This window comes from Bos taurus, chromosome 29, assembly GCF_002263795.3.
Source record: "Bos taurus isolate L1 Dominette 01449 registration number 42190680 breed Hereford chromosome 29, ARS-UCD2.0, whole genome shotgun sequence".
Lineage (NCBI taxonomy): Eukaryota > Metazoa > Chordata > Mammalia > Artiodactyla > Bovidae > Bos > Bos taurus.
In genome coordinates this window covers 49,964,388-49,984,884 of record NC_037356.1, presented here as the reverse complement: position 1 = coordinate 49,984,884, position 20,497 = coordinate 49,964,388, and the positions used below count along the sequence as shown (strand labels likewise).

At 65.4% G+C, this 20,497-nt stretch overlaps 1 protein-coding gene across 1 annotated transcript; it reads right to left on the bottom strand.

The window, feature by feature from the left end:
• Window positions 1–4,103: 4,103 nt before the first annotated feature.
• On the bottom strand, window positions 4,104–20,181 carry DUSP8 (dual specificity phosphatase 8). Its single transcript, XM_024987617.2, has 7 exons — window positions 19,842–20,181; window positions 14,022–14,359; window positions 12,434–12,572; window positions 8,682–8,848; window positions 7,971–8,130; window positions 7,717–7,840; window positions 4,104–7,499 (listed from the first exon to the last, which is right to left on the bottom strand). The coding sequence occupies exons 2-7, from the start codon at window positions 14,250–14,252 to the stop codon at window positions 6,461–6,463; spliced, it is 1,860 nt and encodes a 619-aa protein (XP_024843385.1). The 5' UTR covers window positions 14,253–14,359; window positions 19,842–20,181; the 3' UTR covers window positions 4,104–6,460.
• Between the last annotated feature and the right edge of the window lie 316 nt (window positions 20,182–20,497).

Below are 20,497 nucleotides of genomic sequence, written 5' to 3'. Positions count from 1 at the left end.
GCCCTGGTCTCCCAAGTGGTGTTTGCTCAGAGATGGAGAGAACCAGGTCTGCCCCGGTTCTCCCCAGCCCCTTCCCTGCCGTTCCACTGGCCTGGGGGGTTAGAAGCCTGGCTCGGTTTTGAAAGGCTGGAGGGAGCTCCCCCAGGGACCTGCCTAGAGCTGGCCAAGCCTGGCCCTGGCGTCACCCCGCCCCGCAGCCTTTGTGCGTTTGGGGTGGGGGCGGAGCGGGAGTTCGTTTGTCCTCCTCCTTCGTCCCCCGCCTCCCCTCCTGGCTCTGGGAACGGCCCCTGTCGCAGCCTCTTCCCTCCCTTCTGCCCAAGACTAGCTTTGGTCCTGTCCTCGGTCCCCGAGGGCGCCACCCGCCTCATTTTGCTCCCGGCCAGTTCTCCTTTCCTAAAGCCACGCCGCATCCTCAGGGTCTGGCCCCTCCTTCAGAAGGACCCTGTGTCTGGAGACTCCCCAACCCCAGGGCCAGAAGCAGGCCCGGAACTGCCTTTCTAGTCTAGAAACCCCGCCCCTGCCAAAAAGGGTAAAAGACGGAGGTTTCTCTGGGGTCTCGGCCTAATAAGCCCCCGCTGCCTAGCACCCATGAGAAGCCCTACTAGAGTCAGCTCAGCTCCCCCCGCCCCCCAAATTGTGTGCCCAGGACCCAGCCCCCTCTTTCTGGAAGAGTAGCACGCCAACTTCCCTTGTCCACTCTTCCGGCCCTCGGAGGTACTGTGGCTTCTCCCCTTCTCAGGACGGAGCACTTTTCTGCAGAAGAGATGAAGCCCCAAGCTGTCTTCCAGAGCCACAGAGGGCTGTGTCTCCCTCCCACTCCCTGACCAGAGGCGCTCGGCTCCCACATGGCCCTAGTGGGCACAGCCCCGCCTCTGCCCTCTCCCTGCGCGCGTCCCAGCCTCTCCACATGCAGCCTGGCGTTCAGAGGCCGACCAACCACCTGCAGCCTTCCTGAGAACCGGCCCTCTTGGCTCTTGCCACACTCTGAGCCTCAGAAACACCTAGACAGACCCACTCACAGAAGCAGGGTCTGAGCTGCAAGGGGCCCGAGGGGCCATTGAGGCTGACCCTGACCCTCTGGGCTGTTGGGGAAGCTGGGTCCCCTCCTGGGACCTTGGAGAGGGTTGACTGGGTCTCTACAGTGGCGTCCAACTCCAAGATGGGTAGTCTGTGGTTGTCATTGAGCTGTCACTGAGCACCTTCCTTAACCAAGGACAGGATGCCTATTGTCCAGCCGGAGGATGGATGGACGCACAGGTGGTGTGAAAGAACCCACCTGCCAATGCAGACAGACTTAAGAGACGTGGATTCGATCCCTGGGTCAGGAGGATACCGTGGAGGAGGGCACGGCAATTCACTCCAGCTTTCTTGCTCAGAGAATCCCCACGGACAGAGGAGCCTGGAGGGCTGCAGCCCTTAGGGTTGAACAGAGTCGGACTGAACTGAAGTGACTTAGCACGCACACAAGTGTGTGACAGATGGTTCCTACATACCCACCTTCCTTCTCTCCCTCCTTCCCTGCCTTCCTCCCATTTACCCACCCACCATCCATCCGTGTGACCCATCCTCTCCTTAATCCCCCACCTATCCATCATCTCTCCCTCCCGTCCACTCACCTACCCACTCATGTAGCTACCCACCCAACTGTTCATCCACCCCTGTGCCTGATAGCCTTTTTGATTGTAAAGGTAGTGCCAGACACTAAGCACTGATTGTTGAGGCGTCCGTTTCAAAGGTATCCATCTGAAATAAACACGTTGCAGGTTCAATCCCTGGGTCAGGAAGATCCCCTGGAGAAAGGCATGGCAACTCACTCCAGCATTCTTGCCTGGAGAAAGCCATGGACAAAGGAGCCTGGTGGGCTACAGTCCATGGGGTTGCAGAGTCAGACATGACTGAAGCGACTGAGCAGGCACGCACACCAGCTGCACAGCTGAAGAGTCAGGCCATCCTACCCCTGAGGGTCCCCGTGTGGAAAGCCCTGGTGACCTAGATAACTGTCCCCTTCCCTTAATTCCCGCTCATATCTTAATTCACCAACAAAGAGTGAAACTGCAAAACCCTGGGCACCCACACTTGACCTCAACAAGAGCGCAACCGCAGGCCTGAACTCTTCCTCTCTCCTTGTGACCGCTTTGTATGACCCCAGGTGGAATGGTGACCCACTCCAGTATTCTTGCCTAGAGAACCCCACGGACAGAGGAGACTGGCAGTCTGCAGTCCAAGGGGTCGCAAGAAGTCGGACACGACTGAGCGACTAACACGGACATACTGTGTGCTTCAGGGCCTGTAATAATCCTTGTTTTTTCAAAGTTCCCTGATGGTGGTTGCTGAGATATATGGTGGGCAAACGTTTGTGGGGGTGTCTGCAGGTAGCACCAGCCCAGGTGAGGACCACGGGCATCCCAGCCACAGTATCTCGGTCAGCAGTCTGAGGCCAACTGCAACAACCCCAAAGCACCCATCTGTCCCCCATCCCAAACCCGTCAAGTGCCTAGAGCTCCTGGTCTAGGGGTGAGGGGTGGCGGGGGAGATGCGGAAACATAAGCAGAGGGTCCACAACCCAGGTGACCCGGCGTGGCCGGGACCAGACTGTGGTCAGGAGAAAGCGGAGGCCAGCCCCCGAGGTCCAGCTCTGACCGCCCTGCCTGCCTCATTCAGTCCTGGGGCGGGCTGACCCTGGGAGCCGGGGGGTTTGGAGTCTTGCCCCGGCCCCAGGGCCCCTGCTGGTCTCCCGTGCTCCTACAGAGTTGGGGTGGGGAAGCACCGCTGCGCTGCTGCAAACAACCATCAGCTTTTTCCCGTCCTCCTCTTTATTGACTCCAAGGGGCTGCCAGAGCTATAAATAGATGTTCTTGAGCTAAAAATAGCTTTGCCAGAGGACAGCCAACGCTTCTAGCTTTTGGCCTCTTTGAGGACTCTTAAGGATGCAGGATTCAAGGACCCTACCTCCTCCCGAAGACCCGGATGAGAGGCCGGCCTAGCTTTCTCCTGCTTCCTGAAACACACATACACCACACAAGTGTGTGTGCTGACACACGTGCACATGTGCTTATGTGTACACACGTGTGTGGTCACACACACTTGCACAGACACAGGTCTGGCTGGCGTCACTGGTTTAGGCTACCTGCCTGCTCAGAAAGGAGGAGGGTCCCCAGGATAGGCAGGTTCAACCGCGAAGAAGGGTCAGACCCCCCAGTGGAGATCTTGAGCCACATTAGCCAGAGGTCGGCGGGGCAGAGGGCACAGATCTGCTGGGGACGCTGCCCGGAGACTCCAGAGCTGAGGTTCCCAGGAAATTCAGGGAGTGGTGCCTGGCACATCACAAGCACTCAGTACAGCGGAGCCGTCGTTATGGTAACGGCTGGGCAAACTTTGGAGGGAGCCAGGGGAGTCAGGGCCAGAATGTGTCCCAGGAGACACCATGGGGATGCTCAGAGCTGCAGCGAGGCCGGAGGACGCTCGGTGGCCAGGGGGACACTGACACTGCAGCTCTGCCACCCCGGCAGGGAGGGAAGGAGGCCTGCAGGGGGCGCTGGCTCCAGGGAGAGGAGCCTGGTGGCCGGAGACGCACAGGGAGCTTCCCATCAGGCATCCCCATGCCTTTGGGCTTTGCACGTTCCATAAGCAATCTAAATAACGCCCTAAAGCTAGTTGCAGATGCTCTGTAGAGCTAGACCCCCGTTTCTGGTGAAAAGGAAGAGCTGTTGTGTGGTAGGTACATGCGTGTACTCACACGCTGCTCACGCGTGCACACACATGGAGGTCTGCAGTGGGGTGTGGAACTGTTCCCAGCAGTTATTGCTGGAGAGGGGGTTGCGGGGAGCTGAAGGCCGAAACTGAGATTCCCTTTTATATAGTTCTACGTTATTTAAATTCTCAGTAGCTTGAAACAGCAAAAAAAAAAAAAAAAAGGCTGTTCTACATCCTACATCTGCCCCTCCCCCCTTCCCCCCTGCCCCCTGAGTTTAGGGTTCTGGGTTCAGAGCCATGAGTGGGAGGCAGTCTGGCTTTCCAGGTCCCATACCCTCCACCTTCTGGCCCCAGGAAGCCCCTCCACACCACCTCCCACCAGCCTGAAGAAAGAGGCAGCCAGACGCATGGAGAAAACACCCATCTCAGGATTTATTACAACACGTTGTTTCCAAATACAAAAGAAGGGGACAGGACAGGGAGCAGAGAGCGGCCGCGATGGGGGAGAGGGCGGAGAGGAGGGGCGGGCAGGTGGGTGGGCAGCCCAGTCCAGAGGGACCAGGAGCCGGGCGGGCGGACCTGCCACCTCTCCTCCGCTGGACTTTCCAGCAAATAATAGGAGGAGGCCAGGTCCATTCTGGGGACCCCATGCCAGGGCACTGGGCTGGCAGGAGGGGGGAGGGCCCTGGGGCCCCACTCCGCACCTCCCAGGGAGTGGGTGGGACTGACCAGGGAGGGGCTCTTGCTGGGTGCCTTGTGCTGGGGGGCTGAGACAGGGACTTCTCCCTTCACAACGACTCACTTCAGCCAGTGTCTCAAGAGCAAAAGCCCCGACGTGCCCCGGGCCAGAAGCCACAGGGCACCGGCAGCCCTGGAGAAGGACGGAGGGAGGGGATCGGGCCGTGGGACCTGCCCCCAGGGCTGTGGGGCTCAACCAGTGGCCCCCACCACTGTCTCCTGGACAGCACAGGCGTGGGGCGCGGAGAGGGGACCAGTGCATCCTCCACACCCAGGGTCACCTCCGAAACCCAACGCAATAGACAGACAAGAGGCAGATTTACATAATCAATAATAATAATAATTAACCAATAATAATAAATACTTAAACCTCTAATCCATAGATTGCAAATACAACAATGATAGCTTATTTTCTTGGGGGAACGGGGTGGGGACAGAGGGAACAGGAACAGGACTTTTGCTCAAAGGAGGTTTGACAGGACAGGAGCTGGGGTCAAAAGAAGAACAAACAGAATAAACAGCTGGAGGGCAGCTGGGGGCAGGCAACCCCCGCCCACCTGCCCAAGCACTCAGTCCTGCCCAGGCCACCCCTCCAGCCAGGCCTTGGCCTCTCACCAAGTGACCAGCATCCACTCCTGGATGCTCCAGGACATCTGAAGGTCGGGGGACACCCACTCCTGCTGCCAAAAGCCTTGGGTCCCCCTGACCCCAGATGGTGGGGGGTGAGGATAGCTGGGGCTTTTCTCCTGCCCTCACCCCCAGGCTGGCCCACCTGGGCCAAAAAGCTAATGGGGGTTGGGGACTGGCATGTCACCTCGAAGATATCAGGGAGACTTGGGAGGGGAGCGCTCCACAGGAGAGGGGTGTACGGGGTTTTCCTCCTCCGAGGGCCCTGTGGGGGCTGGCAGACATGGGGGACACCTCCAGCATCTGCTCACATGAGGGGCCTTTAGCTGGAGGGGGCTCTCCCAAGTGAAGGAAAGCCTCCACACCCCACCCCACCCCCACCCAGAGGCATGAGGTGCCTCCTCTGAGAGGCACCTCGACCGGCAGAACAAGACCCTGAATCTATCTGCCCTCCGACCAGTGGAGCCAGCACGGCTGGCCCAGCTATTCCCACTGCCCCTCAGGGGCCAAGCTCCCCCTCTGCCAGTTCCCCACTTGGCAGCTGGCACTGGGGGGGGGGAGCCCCACAAGGTGGAGGAGAGGGTAGCAGCCTCCTCGGGACTGGAACTAAGGCTGGACCCAGGCTCAGACGCGAGTGGGGCTGTTCCACCTCCACCCTGCCCTGGGGACTCATGTCCCCTCACACTCAGAGCCCCCTTCTCTGCACTGCTACCCTCTTCCGGACCCCACCCTGGCCCCCCAACACTTGGCAGGCAACAGGCTGGGGGGATGGGTGGCAGGGACGCCTTCGGTGGCACTGAGACTTGGTGCCTGGAGCTGGCAGGGGGCTGTGAGCGCCTCCTCGGCCACCCTCCCCCCCTCCCCCGGCTCCCGGGACACCCCCTCCCATCTATGGCTTTGGTGAGGAGCCGGGAGAGGAGCAGAGAAGGGAGGGGCAGGAGAGGACGCAGCGGGAGGGCAGGGAGGCTCTGCGGCTCAGTCTGCGGCAAAGGTTTTTTATCCTTTTTTCCCCTTTTCTTATGTAAAAAGTGCACGAAAGCTCAGCAGCCTCTTTGCAATGGTCAGCAGTGTTTCCTGGGGGAGGGGGCGGGGGAACCCCAGGCCTGGCACCCCAGCTTGCAACTGAAGGTGGCCTCATATTGCTTAGAAACGTGGGTTTCAGTTTAAATACCAGACAGTAAAAATAGAGCTCCGAGGACCGCCCGCACTGTTGCCAAATCATTGCCAGAATGAACAGCTTAAATAAATAAAAAATGGAAATATTTACTTCTCGATAAAAATCGCAGTAAAACCATTTACCTTTCTTTGCATTATATATAATATATATTTATAGCGGGCCCAGCCGAGGGCAGCCAAGGGCTCGGGGCGCCGCGTCCCCGCGGAGAGGCCGCTCCGGCCGCGGTCAGGACACCTCGATGACCTCCACGCTGCCCGAGAAGCTGGCCTGCTTGCCCAGCGCGGCCAGCTCCTCGCCGCGCGCGCGCCCCTCCACCATGCCCTCCTCGAACTCCATTTGGCAGCTCCGGCGCTTAAACTGCGTCTCGGGGGCCGGCTCGTCGGGCCAGCCGGTCCTCGCGTCCCGGGCCTCGGGCCTCGCCGCATCCCGCCGCCGCAGGTCGCCGCCGCCCGCGCCCGGCCCCCCCGCCCGGCCGAAGGGTGCGAACCGCGCGCCGCCCGCGCCCTGTGCGCCCTCGGGGCTGCAGCACCACGGCCCGTCGGGGGAGGGCGTGCCCGGGGAGTCGAGCGGCGGCGCCCAGCCCCCGGGGCCTGCCGGCTGGCCAGGGCCGGGCAGCCCGGGTGCCGACAGGGCCGAGAGGCCGTGCCGCGGAGTCTGCCGGGTGGCGTCGCCGAAGTTCAGGCCGAGGCCTTGCGCCGGGGAGCGCGCCGGGGAGCCGGCTGGGGGCCGGGGCCGCCGGCGGAGCCGGGGGCGCGGGTCGGGCGCCGCGTCCGGGCTGTCGGGGCTTGGGGAGGGCAGGCCCAACGTGCCCCCGGACGGGCTGTCCAGTTTGCAGAGCTTGGGGGCCTCCCCGGGGTCCGGGGGCCCGGGGTCGTCAGGCCGCCGGCTCGGGGTGTAGGCCGATTTTATGTCCAGCGAGAAGGAGCGCTTGAGGCGGTTGGTGTCCTGGAGGCGGTCGGAGGAGAGGTGCAGGCCGCAGAGGCCCTGCTGCAGCGCGCTGGTGGCAGGTGCGGGGCCGGGGGCCTCCGCACCCCCTGTCTGTGCAGCCTCCCTGGAGGCGGCGTTCGCAGCACTCTCTGAGGTAGGTGGTGGCGGCGGCGGCGGCAGTGGGGCGGCAGGGCCCGGCAGGGGCTCCGGGGTCCCGGGGTGGGACGCCCCGTCGCCTTGCAGGGCGGCCAGCAGCTTCAGGCTGCGCTCGTACTCCAGCAGCTGGCCCAGGAAATTGAAGTTGGGCGAGATGGACGGGCGCCGGTCCTTCACGAACCTGGGGGAGAGCCGCGGGATGCGGGCAGGGCTCCGGCCGGGCCAGGCAGCTCCCCAGGCTCGCCCCAGCCCCCAGTGCCCACTCGGGGGCACCTAGCTGCTGGGCAGACCCCAGTGGGCCAGGGCTGGGCTCAGGCCTCCTCCCCGGCCCAGAACGGTGGCTCCGCGGACGAGCAGGTGGAGGGGGCGGGGCGAGCGGGTGGAGGGGGCGGCGCTACCTGTAGGCGTCGTCCGAGGACATCCCCATGGTCTTCATGATGTAGGCGATGGCGATGGTGGCAGAGCGGGAGATGCCGGCCAGACAGTGGACGATGACTTGGCAGCTGGACAACTTGGCTTTATCTGGGGGCAGGGGTCCACGTGAGTGCTGGGGCCGCACAGCCCTTCCCTTCCCTCAGGTTTCTCCCGCCCTCTCCCGCCCCTGCCTTCCAGCCCTCCCAGGGCCTGGGTGAGAGGGTGCCGGCCACCTCACCGATGAACTCGATGGACTTGTCCAGCCAGGGCAGCAGCTTTTCACAGTAGTTGTCATTGATGGGAATGCGCAGGAAACGGCTCTCGCAGATGAAGTCGGGCTTGGGGCAGGAGTTGCTGGCGTTGAGGACGTAGCTTATTCCGTTTTGGGTCATCAGATCCTGGGAGGGTAGGGAACAGGGTGGAAGCGGGTGCAGCCAACTGAAAACTGGGATGCCCTGGAGGCGGGGCCTTGGAATCTGGTTCCTGGAGCACCCCCCCCCCCGCCTCCCCCCCGGCAGAGCCTACAAGCCCCTCGCTAGGTGGAGGGGTGGGGGGCCGCTCCTGCAAGACACGCCCACAGCCTGCTTCCCGCTCCCAGGAATTTTAAGGCTGAGCTGCCTGGGCGGTGGCTTTACCCTCTTTCCGCGTCACCATTTTTAAAACACGGGGTTCTTTCAGGGCTGGCCTGGGGCCCAGTGACATCAGCAGGCTGGCACGTAGGCTGCAGAGCCAAAGGGGCAGGGAGCCGCCTCTTTGCCCAGCCCTGCCAGGCCCCGTCCCCGCCCTGCCCTGGTCTTGCCAGGACCTCTGGGGTCCTGTGAAACCACAGGCAGACTCACACCCAGGTGTATCTACCCCTCACATCCACGGTCAGCTCCCCCACCCCCGCACCCCCCCTCCCCACCCCAGACCAGCCCAGGAGAGGCTCCGGCTCCGGCTACACACACACCTTGTTCAGGACATCCTTCTGAGAGCCCAGGTAGAGGTGAGGCAGGATGCGGGTCAAGCCCACGCTGGGCACAGGGAGGCAGGGCTGGGAGAGGCTCATGGGAAGCAGGGTAGCAGGCTTGCCCTCGCAGAGGCCGGGGAAGCAGGAGGAGAAGGTGGCAAAGCCCCCTGCGGGCGGATGGATGAGACGCATGTCAGGGGTGGGCCGGCTGGGGAAGGAGAGCGGCTGCCCAGCCTCCCCCTGCACAGACCCCAGCCCAGTCTGCCAGCAAGCCCCCGGCTGGAGCACCTGGTCTCCGTGCTGGTCCTGGAGGGCTCCAGGCTGTCCCGCTCCCATCACCCACCCCTAAGCCCACATCCCTCCTCATGCCAGTCAGGGGCTGGCCTCCCTCAGGACGCTGCTGTGATGCCCATAAAAGTGGAGGCCGTACAAATGACCAGTCAGCATGCAGCACAAGCAGCACCCACACACAGGCAGGTTCAGAGGCCACAGGGGTCTTCACGCTGTGGCGTGGGGCCAGGCTGGGCCTGCCCGCCTCTCCCCCAGGGCTGATGCAATCCCTCCAGTTGGCTGGGAGCCCTGGGCCAGGCTTGGATGCCAGGACAGAGAGGCAAGGGCTTTGAGGGCCACTCCCCCCCTGCCCTGGGCATGACATCACTCTCTGGAGCTGGCACAGCACACAGGGTCATGTGCGCTCGGGTTACGGCTCCATTCCACCCAGCAGGGGACGACGGAGGAGCAGAGGCTGGGCTGAGAAAGGAGCGCTGGGGACTGGGGCACGCAGGCTGCACGCTGTACACGTGGCCGGCGTGTGTCCTGCCTCCTTGCCCGCGCGTGTACATTGGACTGCACGTGGGCAGAAGGAGCCCCTCCGCTGGTCAGGAAGGGGCTGAGGGGGACCCACGGGCACACATCGGACTCAGCGAGTGACCTCGGGCTTCGGTGTCCTGGTCCTGCCTGCCCCAGACACTGTGCTGAGGTTCATGGAAGTGGATAAGCAAACAGCCAGGCCACGGCCGACCTGTCCCCAGGAGGCGGCAGAGGGGCGAGGCAGGTGCCCGCAGACACAGTTGGGGCCAGACCTGGCTGATTCCTGAAGACAGAGATGCCTGGCGACCTCGCTCTTCACCTAGACCCAGCTCAGATAAACCAGAGTGCCTGCCTGGTGCACTCCCGGGGCCCCTAACCAAGGCTGGACTTTGGGGGACCACCACCTCCAGGCTAGGGGCATGGAGGTATAAGCCTTGGAGGGGAGCCTGCTGGCTGCACGGGGAGAAGCAGGTGACAGAGGCACCGGCACTGCTGCTCAGGTCCCGAGGGGAGGCCGGGCCGGGCCCCAGCTCACTGTGCAGAGCCAGGGACCCCCGTGGGGGAGGGGCGGGGCCTGCACCATCTCTCAGAAGACCCTTCTCTGCCAGTCCCTTTGCTCTCTCAGCAACAAAGACAGGCAAGTGTGTGGGGTGGAGAATTCCACCAGGAACCCCCTCTTCCTAAGGAGAGCCTCTAGGAGGGGCAGAGATCTGCCAGCCTTTGCTGCAATTCCTGGAACCCCCAAGAACGCCCTCTAGGCAGAGTCAGGCAGCTTAGAGTGCTCCCTATAGCCTCCCGTCCTCCCATGATTTCGGGACACCCCAGGGCCTAGGAATGGGTGACATAGGAGGGGCAGCATCTGTGCCAGCAGCCCTGGACCGTCTGTCCACCACTCCCCCCGGGTGCAGCCCTCTCAGGACCTGGGGAGGTGCCCAGACCTCCCAGGGCTCTCCAGGGCACCCTCCTTCGGTAGGGTAGCCCCCCCTCCCCAACCATGCCTTGCAGGTCAGGGAAAAACGCGCGTTCCGGGAGGCACTCCTGGCCCCACCCACCTCTGTCACTGCGCGCTCCAGTGCGGAGGCGGCTCGGCCCGGATTTGGGGGCGCGCCCCGGAGCCCCCGCTGCCCGCCGCAGTCCCGGGCTGGGGCGGCACCCGCCCTCCGCGCAGGGGCCGCAAGCGCTGGAGTCCTCTCCGGCCGGGTCGAGAGGTGGCGCGCGCAGGGGCTGGGCGGCCCGCGGCGACCACACCGGCCCGCATTCCGCGCACCCCTTAAAGTGCCAGGCGCGCGTCCCCATGCCCGCCGGGAGTCATGGCCAGTAGCCGTGCGGGAGAGGCGCGGCGTGGTCTGGGCACCGGCTCGGGACCCCGGCGCGGCCCGCTTCCACCGCTCGCTCCGCAAAGCGCCCCGCCCTGGAGTTCCCTTCTCCCTGGCTGTGCCGCGCGTCTCCCTGGCGCCCCTCCTCCCACCCACGAAGGGGTCTGTCCTTCCCGCGGGCGTCTGCCCAGCCCGCTCCGTGTGCCTAGCTCGCTGGGCCGACGGCCTACCTCTAACCCTTCGGCCCTGCCCTTCTCCAGGGTTCGGGTGGGCGCTGCCCCAAGCCTGTCCCTCCTCAGGGTCATGACTGCTCCCTGGCTTGCTCCTCATAGAAACAGGGGAAACCCTCTAACCCTGGGGTGGGGCACCGCCAGCTCGCAGGGGACTTCCCACCCAGCTCACCCGGGGCCTGACCAGCAAGGGCCCTGGGCAGCCCAGGGGGAAGTGGGGCGCTGCTCCGGGACCCTCTTCTCAAACGTCTGGGAGGGCCTCTGGTGTCATATGTAGCAAGGGCACACACGCGCGTGTGTGCACACACACAGGGGCTCCCGGGGGACTGCGGGCAGACCAGGACACCTGTGACACCCCCCTCCGCTCGGCCCACACAGCCCCAGGGCATATCAGCTGTGTCAGCTCTGCAGCTCTGTGGCTTCTGGCTCCCAGAGCTCACACATGCACGCACACACCCCCCCCCCCCACCATCCACACATGGAGAGCACAGCACACGCTCACAGGACCCGTTCTCTGAGGGGTCTGCCCGGAGCCCCGGCCCCTGGCAGCTGCTGGAGCAGTCTGCAGCCCCTCTCCTCACAGGAGGGCTGGCCTGGTGCCCCCAACGCCCGTCATGCTCAGGAGGTGCTCAGGGCAGGTGTCAGAATGAAGAGCAGCACCCTAGCAGCTGTGTGATGGTGGGGGTGATGGCGGTGTGGGCCCTCCCCCCACCCTCTCCTGCTGTAGCGCAGGGCACCCAGGCAGGGAGGTCGCACATCCTGGGGGACAGGCCCTGGGCCACCTGGGGAGGGGGCTGGCCAGTCTGATCTGGGGGAATGTAAGCCCCATGGGGACCTCCCCCTGGGCAGATAGCAGTGGTGATCAAATAGGCAGTTGCTAGGCTCCCTGTGCCAGCTGGAGCATTCAGAGGACCCCCCAGGGGGGATCAATTCCTGCTCAGACTAGGGTTTCCCCAGGGTGGGGCCTATGCCTCCTCCCTCAGACTGTATGCGTGTGTGTGTGTGTGTGTGTGTGCGCGCACGCGTACCTGTGTGGGTGGGGGGTAGCTTCCAAGGTACACCAGGTCTTTGCCTAGATCCCCCCCATTTCCCCTGCCTCAGGCCTGTGTTGGGGTTTCCCGCTGTCCATGTCTCACCTGCTGGTGGTGGGCCTGGGCCCTCGCTGGAGGTGGGACCTGAAGTGTGGGGGCCCGGGGGAGGGGGTCGGAGGAGTCCCTGAAAACTCAGAGCTCCCTAGCTTCGCCTCCACTGGGTCCCCACTGCCCCAGCAGACGCTGGGCCCTGGGCTTAGAGAGGAGAGCAGAGGCCGATCCGGAACGTGACCCTTTGGACGTGCCCACCCCTGCCCCCGCCCCCGCCCTGCGGCCAGCAGGGGAGAGAGGCCTCGGGAAGGCACCTGTAAGGATGGCCACGCTGTCGAAGCAGCCGTCAAGCTTGCTGAGCAGGATGGACAGGAAGCTGTCTGCGGCCAGCACGCTGGCGTCCCGGGTGCTCTGGTCGTAGACCACCACGTCCTGAGGCTCCGCGGCCTCCATCTGGGCAGAGGGCAGAGGTCAGGGGGGCCAGGTGCCCGCCAGTCGCCGCATCCCCTGCCGCCTCCACTGCTGCTGGTCAGGCGGTGGAAAGGGAGGGCCTGTCCCTGTGGTGCCTTGAAGGCAGGAAGGGCGGGCGCCCAGCCACGGTGTACACCTGGACAGCTGTGACTGTGCAGCCACAGGGCAGCCCCCCGGAGCAGGGAGGGTCGGGGGACACAGCCCCCTGAGGCAGCCACGCTCCCACATACAGTTAACAGACACTGGGGGCCCAGCCCCTGTGGAGGAGACGCAGGGGCAGGCGTGAGTTCCCAGGAGGCGCATGCGGGCGCCCTGACCTCCGGGGCACAGGGAGGCCTGGCTGGCTCCCAGGGAGGCCGAGGGCCCCAGGAGGCACACGTTGGGGATTCTGAAGGCTGGGTGGGGGGACCTCTGGGTCTGGGGTCTCCTTCTGTCCCTGGCCAGTGATGGGGCCTTCGGAGGCTGCAGCAGGCCCTCCTTGCCCCCAGCCATCCCAGTGGAAGCAGTGGGAAGCTGGGGCCCACCGGCCCTCCCCTCTCCGCTGCCAGCTGGGGGCCCAGATGTGAGCCGCTGGGCTCGGAGCAGCTGGTAGCCCGCCCCCAACACGCTCAGCCCTTAAGCTCGCTGAGCTGCCAGCCCTGGGCCGATGATGTCACCGACAGCCAATGGGAGAGCATTCTGGCCCAGCACTTGCTGGGGGTTATTCATCACCGGATTCCCCTCACTGGAGGCCGCAGGGGACTCCCGTCTGGCTCCTCTCACATCCCAGCTCTGCCTCAAGCAGGGCCAATGACCAAGACCCCTCCCTGAGCCTCTGGGCCGCCTGGGGAGCCAAACCTCCCCCACGCGGGCTTTGCAGGTCACAGTCCAGTGTGGGCTCGATGCCCCTGGGCAACAGAGACAACTATTGCCTGAGGTGACCAGCGACGGTCTTGCAGGCCTCGGAGAGAGCTCCTGGTCCTCAGGATCCAGGGGGAGAGACCGGGACTGGATGCCCCTGTGCCTGTGTGAGCCCCCAGCCGCCCGTCTGGTCCTCTTCTGAGTCCTCAGGGTGGTCAGAGAGGCCTAGCCGCCCTCCTCGCTGCCCGTCTGTCTCCCGTGTCCCCCCCGGCTCCATCCACAGCCCGGGCACAGCCACACCACGTGGCTGGGCCCTGCATGGAGGCCTCTGTGTGGGGCTGAGTGGGGACCCGGGCAGGGTCAGTGGCTCTGTGGGGAGGGCAGGAAGCTGGTAGGAGGGTGTTGAGTCTGTCGGCGGAGGGTCACCCTGGGGAGGAGCGCTCTTGTAGTCCTAAGGTGGACAGGGGCGCTGCCTGCCAATGGCTTGGAATCTGACCCCGAGGAGCACAGAGCAGCTTCAAGGGCAGAAAAAGGGAAGGCTGCCCCAGCCCTGGCTCCCGGAGGAGCCAGAGAGACGGGCGGGCTGCATACCTGGCTGCGGGCGGCAGGCTGGATCAGCTCAGCAATGGTCACTTTGCCCTGCTGTAGCCGCCGCTTCACCAGCTTGGAGCAGCAGATGTTGACGGAGCTGAGTACGTGCCAGCTGTTGTACTCCACGAAGGAGCGGCTGTCGATGACCAGCGGACCCCCGGGCCCACCCCGCAGCAGGCTGGCCAGCCTCTTGGCATCCATCACCTTCCGTGGGAGCCGGTCCCCGGCCATGGCGCGGCAGTGGGCAGTGGGGAGGGGCGACCCCGGGAGTGGGCAGGGGCAGCTCCAACGGCCTGGACGTGGCCTAGGGTTTGGAGTGCCCAGGCATGGCGCCAGACCTGCGGGGAGAGGCGGACGGTCAGTGGTCCCGCAGGCCCCTGGGCCTCGGACGGGCTGGCAAGGGGACTGGTCCAAGGGCAGCGTGTCTGGGGCTGACACATGCCAGTGGGGAGGGTTCTCGCTCCCTCTGGCTCCTTCACGGAGGTTGGGCTCCCTAAGCCTGCTGCTTTCCCGTTGGGGTCTGTGACCCTGGGAAGGGTGCTCGGGCGGGGCTGGTCCCGTCCTGAGCCCTCCAGGTCACAGCGCCAGCCTCTCAGCAGGACATAGCAAGGCGAGTGGGGCCACAGAAGGCAGGGCCGCAGGACTCAGGCAGGGTGAGGCCCGAGGGTCCCTCCCCCAGGCCAGGCCCCCCGGACGCTCACCCCTCCCAGGGCACCCCCTTCTGCCCCCGCGTTGCCTGTCCTGTCTTGGGGATGCAGGTCTCTCCCCGCCCCCCACTTTCTGGACGGCGTGGGCCGCTGGCTCCATAAGCCGATCATCTGGATGGGGTGGAGGGCAGGGCACTGACTGGGCCGGGAGCTCTGCGTCCCAGTTCTGCGGGCCAGGGTTCAGGCACACAGGGGGCCAGCCTCCTCCTCCTTCTTCAGGGCTGGGTCACACACTTACGAAATGGGGGAGACACTATGATGGGGCACCGCAGACTCATCAGTGCCCTGGGGTTGAGGAGGCCCCTTTGGGGGCCTGGTGGGTACAAGGACTGTGGTGCGGTGGAGGGCACCCAAGGATAGTGGTCAGCGGTGAGTGTGGGTGACTGTGTAGGACCCTCGGGCTCAGGGGTGACTGGAGGGAGTAGGAGGTGGGTGGGACGTGAGGCTCTGGAGTCTGGGCGGAAGCCCCCTCTGATTTGGTGCCAATCCTCTGCCACCACTGGCCCACCTGCCAAGACGGGCCTTTCTCAACGCCCCCCCTCCCAGGCCTCACAGTACCCAGGGAGGCATGCATCTTCAGGATGACAAGTTTGCTCGAAAGCTGGGGAAACTGAGGCTCGGGGGAGGGGTGGGATTAACCCAAGGTCGCATCAAGGACACTGGACAGAAAGGGGCCCACGGCCGCCCTGATCACCCGGGGTCTCTCCTCTGCCAGCTTGGGGGGTGGGGAGGCTGAGAGACGGACTCCCCCACAGGGCCAGCAAGGGAACTCCCTCGGTAAGCCCCTCGCCGGCAGCCACAGAGGGTGCTGGGGTGCGCGGCGCTTGGAGACACGCCTCGCCTTTCAGTCAGCACTGACGACCCTGGGGACGGTGGCCACTGTCTCTGCGCCAGCCCTTGGGATGAGCTCCCAGGCTCGTGGGGGGTGCCAGGGGTCACAGAGGAGTAGGTGCAAGGCGGGTGGGGACTGGCCCACCTGGCATGGGCAGCCCAGGGCTGGGCCACTGGAGCTGGTGCCAAGGGAGGCCCTGGACAGTGCTGGGGCCTCGAGGTCCTGCTCACAGATGCTGCTCCTCAGGCGCTTGGGCGCCTTGATGGTGGGGGCAGGGCCTGGGGTGCAGACGGGGCCCTGCCCTCCTGAGGGCCACGGCAAGACAGTGGGGCTGCCTGCTGAGGGGCCCGACCTGCTCTGAGGCCTCTGTCCGCGTGCCCAGGGGACCCCAACTCGACTCCTGGTCGAGCGGTTTTGAGAGGTTTTTCCAAGTTCTTGCCTGACTCCCTTTAAGGCTGGGACAGGCCCCGCCTCCAGGCCCCCCTGACGCACCTGGGCAGAGCCTCCCACCATGGGATGTGGGACCTGCATCCAGTCCAGAGGCCCAGGGCCCCGACAAGGAGACCGTGGGGTGGGGACACCACGGGCAGAGCCTCCTCCCACGGGGGTGGTGGGGCGGGGGAGGAGGCCTTTGCTGCCCCTGCCCTCCAGTCCTTACACTGCCAGAGCGGCGTGAAGGGGTGCTCACTGCACGGAGGGGAAAGGAGGCTGGCGGAGGGGCAGGGAGGTGAGGCCGGAGACCCGCGGAGGAGAGGGGGCAGGGGCTGGAGGGGTGGACGGCTGGCCTGTGGGCCCACCTGGTACCTGGTCCCCAGCCCCGGCTCCTGAGGAGCCTCTGGCTTGGCCCTATTAACCACTGTAATATTGTTATTTGCAGCTGAGGGGGACTCATTAGCAAGTTGGCACCTCCGTTGTTGCCATGGCAACAGCAGGGGTGCCAGGCAACCGCTGCTCCTGCGGCAGCAGGCGGAGCTGCAGAGCCAGGTCCGCTCCTCGCCTGCTCCCCGCGCACGCCCTCAGGTGCCCAGCAGCTGGGGGGGACCAATTCAGCCAGGCCCGCCCGCCCCTGCACGCCCCACCAGGTCCTAACCCTCCAGTCACCTCCCACATGCACAGGCTCACTCTCCCATCCTGGGGAGCCCTGCCCTTCCTGGGCGGGACCCCCTGCATTGTGCTGGCCCCCAGGCCCTCCTTGGGCAGACCCCTCACTTCCCCAGCTGCGACAGTCAGAGCAGGGCGCAGAGCTGGGCAGAGCAGGGTGGGGTGGAGATGCTGCAATAGGCCAGGTGGGCGCAGAGAAAATGGATGTGTAGGGGCTTGGGCCTCCCGGCTTTTAAGGACCCCCTGCAGGCTCAGCTGAGACCCTCCCCCGGGGAGGGAGCACCCAGAGCCTAGGTCAGCTGGGAGCCTGGGTCAGCCCCACCAGAGGGCAGCAGCCAAGGAGACAGGGTCCCAGGCCAGAAGCAGGAGGAGCCCTGCCCCTCCCTGCCTGCTGCTGGGCCAGGCCTGGGAGGCCACAGGCACCGCCTCCCTGCTTTCCTGGGGTCCACGGCGCCGCCTGGCCCTCATGTGAAATACAGGCTGGACACAGCCCTTTGCCACTGGCCACGCTCATGGCACGTACTTACCCGGTTCCCACAATCCATCCCAGCCCTGTGTGCCATGATTCACACGACAGTACGTGTGTGCACGTTCACGTGGTCACTGCACGCATGTGTCCTCACCTTCTGCACGCGAGTGCCCGAGATTCCAGCACGCCCCAGCCCCAGATGCAGCCACAGCCTCTCCTCATCGGCTCCCATGGCCTCCAAGAGGGACATCCGTGTCCCTCAGCACGTGTACAACCAGAAAACTCCCAGCTAGGGGCATCCTCACCAGGGCACCTTGTGCTCAGCGTCGGGGGACGCGGGAATCCCAGGAAAGGCAGACAGAGACCCTGGCCACCACTCAGCGTGGCTCCGGCCTGGCGGAGCCAGGTCACCAAGGTAGGCCTCAGGCAGAGCTGACGGCGCACAGACCCCCGGTGCTGGGTTTCCGGCTCACTCTGACCCGGGGGCAGGCTTGGAGGCAGAAACTGCTACCCTCTGGAAGCCAGGAGAGAGGCTGGCAGGGGTGGCCTCTCACAGGCAGGGGCCCACGTGCTCACCAGGTTGGCTCTCTGCACCGCCCCCCAGCTCTCTGAGATGACTGGCACAGGACCCAAGCTGCGTCCACTCTGTCCTGGCTGCTCTTGGCAAGGCCAGGCAGAGCCAGCCTGACCTGGGGAGGCTATGGACTTGGGAGACAGTGGGGTGGGGCTCTATCCTCAGTGCCCAGGAGTTGGGGGCTGAACTGGGACTGGAGGGCTTGGCACAAGGGTCCTCAGGGAGGCAGGCTCAGGACGCACCAGTCTCGGCTTCCTCTGCTCCTGCCTAGCTGGTTTTATCCCCGCTGATCAACAGGACTTCTACTGGGCACCCCTCCCCCATGCTAACTGCCGGGGCCAGAGCCCACCAGTCACCGTCTGAGGTTCAGGCAGAGGGGGCCTCAGCCTGTGCAGTCTGACAGTCTCAGCCCGAGCCTCATCACTGTTGCTGTGGGCTCGCCCCTTCCTCTCCTCTCCTTGGGAGCTGCACATCTAGGAGACAGGCAGACAACCTCCGCTTCCTCCACCCCTCCTCTAGGCAGGAGACTACGGGCCCCCCACCCCCCACCCCAAGCTCTCTGATTGCAGCTTCTGGGCCTCAAGGTCAGCCTCAGCCTAGAGGAGAGGTGATGCTGGGAAGGGTCCTGGTGCGGAAAGGGGCTTCAAACATCTTTCTGCATCTCTGTGCCTGGAACCTGCCCTTTCCAGAGGCAGCCTCTGGGATCCAGGAAGCTTCCGGAGGGCAGCAGGGGACTAGAACCTGCCTAGCAACTCCCCCAGGGCCCTAGGCTGACTACAGCAGGAGGTATTTCAGTTAGACTTCAGGACGAACTCCCAGTCCCTGGTCACATGACCTGGCCATCTTTGGCGAATGCTTATCAACCATCTGAGGAGCAAATGCCAGGGACACCTGCCATCTTGGGGCAGGACAGGGGTGCTGGATGCTACCTGCGTTTCCTGGGCTGCTGTGGGAGCAAGAAGGACTCGGGGAGACGCTGGGAACGGACAGTCTCTCAGACCTCCACAGACCCCCATGAGCAGAGGGCACAAGGCAGGAAGAACCCCCTCCCCTTCACCAAGCTGCGCAAGAAAACTGCAGACCGCACACTCCACCCGCCGCCTTTCTCCCCCATCCTACGGAGGCCGCCCACCCCCACCCCATCACTGAGAGCCCAGGCCCCAACGCTCCCCCTTGCAAAGTCAGTACATTTTTTGCAGCAGGAAATTAGAAGGTAAATTCTCCCAGAAGGGATGACCTCGTGCAGACTGGGCCCATTTCTGCCCCTTCCCCTCCAGGCCAGACTATTACATACCCTTCACCCCAAGGTGGGTGCACAGGCTGAAGGAGGCTGGTTGCACTCAGCCTGGCAGTGCCAGCCCCTCCCCCAGCACCCGCCGCGTCTGCAGCAGGCTGGCGGCTGGCCTTTATTCCGCAGAGGCCAGCTGAGCTCCCTGAGGTGGGGGTGCCCATCGCAGCGTGGCAAGACAGGGGAGAAGGCCAGACACGGAGCGAACCTCTCCTGAGGCTGCCACCCGCCAAACGCCCTGAGCTCCAACGGCCCAGGCCGCCGCATCTCCGCGCCCGGCCCTGCAAAGGACGATCCTCTTCAATCCTGGTCCCTGTGGTGGGGGTGCTTTTCGGGGGGGCACATGGGGCTCAGATAGATCCACGCTCGATCTTAATGGTCGTCCTCGTCCTTAATTCATGCCCCTCCCCCACCAAAATAAGAAAGAATCGCGCGTAGAAAGGCGGCGAAGCGGTGGCCGGGTGTGTGCCGGGCCGGGGTCCGCGGGGCGCCGCGGGAGGCGGGGGAAGGACTTCTCGGTCGGGTCTGCGGCGCTCCTGAGGGCCGGTGGGGGCCGCTCATCTCCAGGCCATCTCCTCTTCCCCGTGCCCGCCCCGCGCAACCCCCCGAGCGCTCCCGATGCAGCGCCCACCCGGCCGAGCCGGGCGCTCGGGCCGCGCGCCGGTGATCCCCTAGCCCCTCGGCGCCCCGCGCGTACCCCCAGCACCTCGGCGCCTCGCGCGTCGCCCCCAGGCCCCCGGCGCTCCGCGCGCCCCCCCTCAGCCCCGCCTGCGCCCCGCACGAACCACCACCCCCCCCGGCCCCGCCGGCGCCCCGCGCGTCCCCCAGCCCCACCGGCGCCCCGCTCACCTCGCTCTCGCTCGCCTCAGGCCGGCACCCGGGACCTGCGCTGCGCTCAGCGCGCCCGCTCCGCCGCGCAGCCCATGGGCCCGGCGGGGGCCCGCGCAGCCGGGGCCGGGGGAGCGCGCGGGTCGCCGCCGTCGCCGCCGCCGCGGGGAGCGCTCGCACGGGCCCGAGCGCGCGCACTGCGGGCGGGCACGCGCGCATCCCACCCCGCGGCTCGGCGGGCGCGGCCGGGGCTGCTCCGGCTCGGGCTCGGGCTCGGGGTCCGGCGTCCGGCGGGGCGGGGGGCGGGGGCCGCGGAGCCGGCTTGGCCGCCGCGCTCGGCCGCGAGTGACAGGCCCGGGGCGGAGGGCGGGGCCGCCGGCGGGGATGAGGTCATGCCAAGCGAAAAAAGCCCCTGACGTCACCTGCAGCCAATCAGCGCACGCGGCTCGGGGGCAGGTGACGTCAGCCAGCGCCCCGGCTCCGGGTGCAGATTAGAGGCGGCGGCCGTGGGGGGCGGGGGCCGGCCTCCGCGCCGTCGCCGGGCGCCCTCTGCCCTCCCCTCTCGCCCCGGCCCCGGATCTTAAAGGGGCCGCGCGGCCTCCGATCCCGCGCCTGGAACCCCACCTCCAGGAAGCCCTCCGGGCCCCAGCGCTCCGCCCCACCCGGAGACCCCCCCA

What these genes read in the sequence shown, in the direction of transcription:
- DUSP8 (XM_024987617.2), bottom strand. Translation starts at nt 14,252, where the DNA reads ATGGCCGGGGACCGGCTCCCACGGAAGGTGATGGATGCCAAGAGGCTG. An exon ending in AGCCTGCCGCCCGCAGCCAG is followed by an intron (nt 12,573 to 14,021) that starts GTATGCAGCCCG and finishes CCCTCTGCCCAG; the next exon opens with ATGGAGGCCGCGGAGCCTCA. An exon ending in TCCTCGGACGACGCCTACAG is followed by an intron (nt 7,500 to 7,716) that starts GTAGCGCCGCCC and finishes GCTCTCCCCCAG; the next exon opens with GTTCGTGAAGGACCGGCGCC.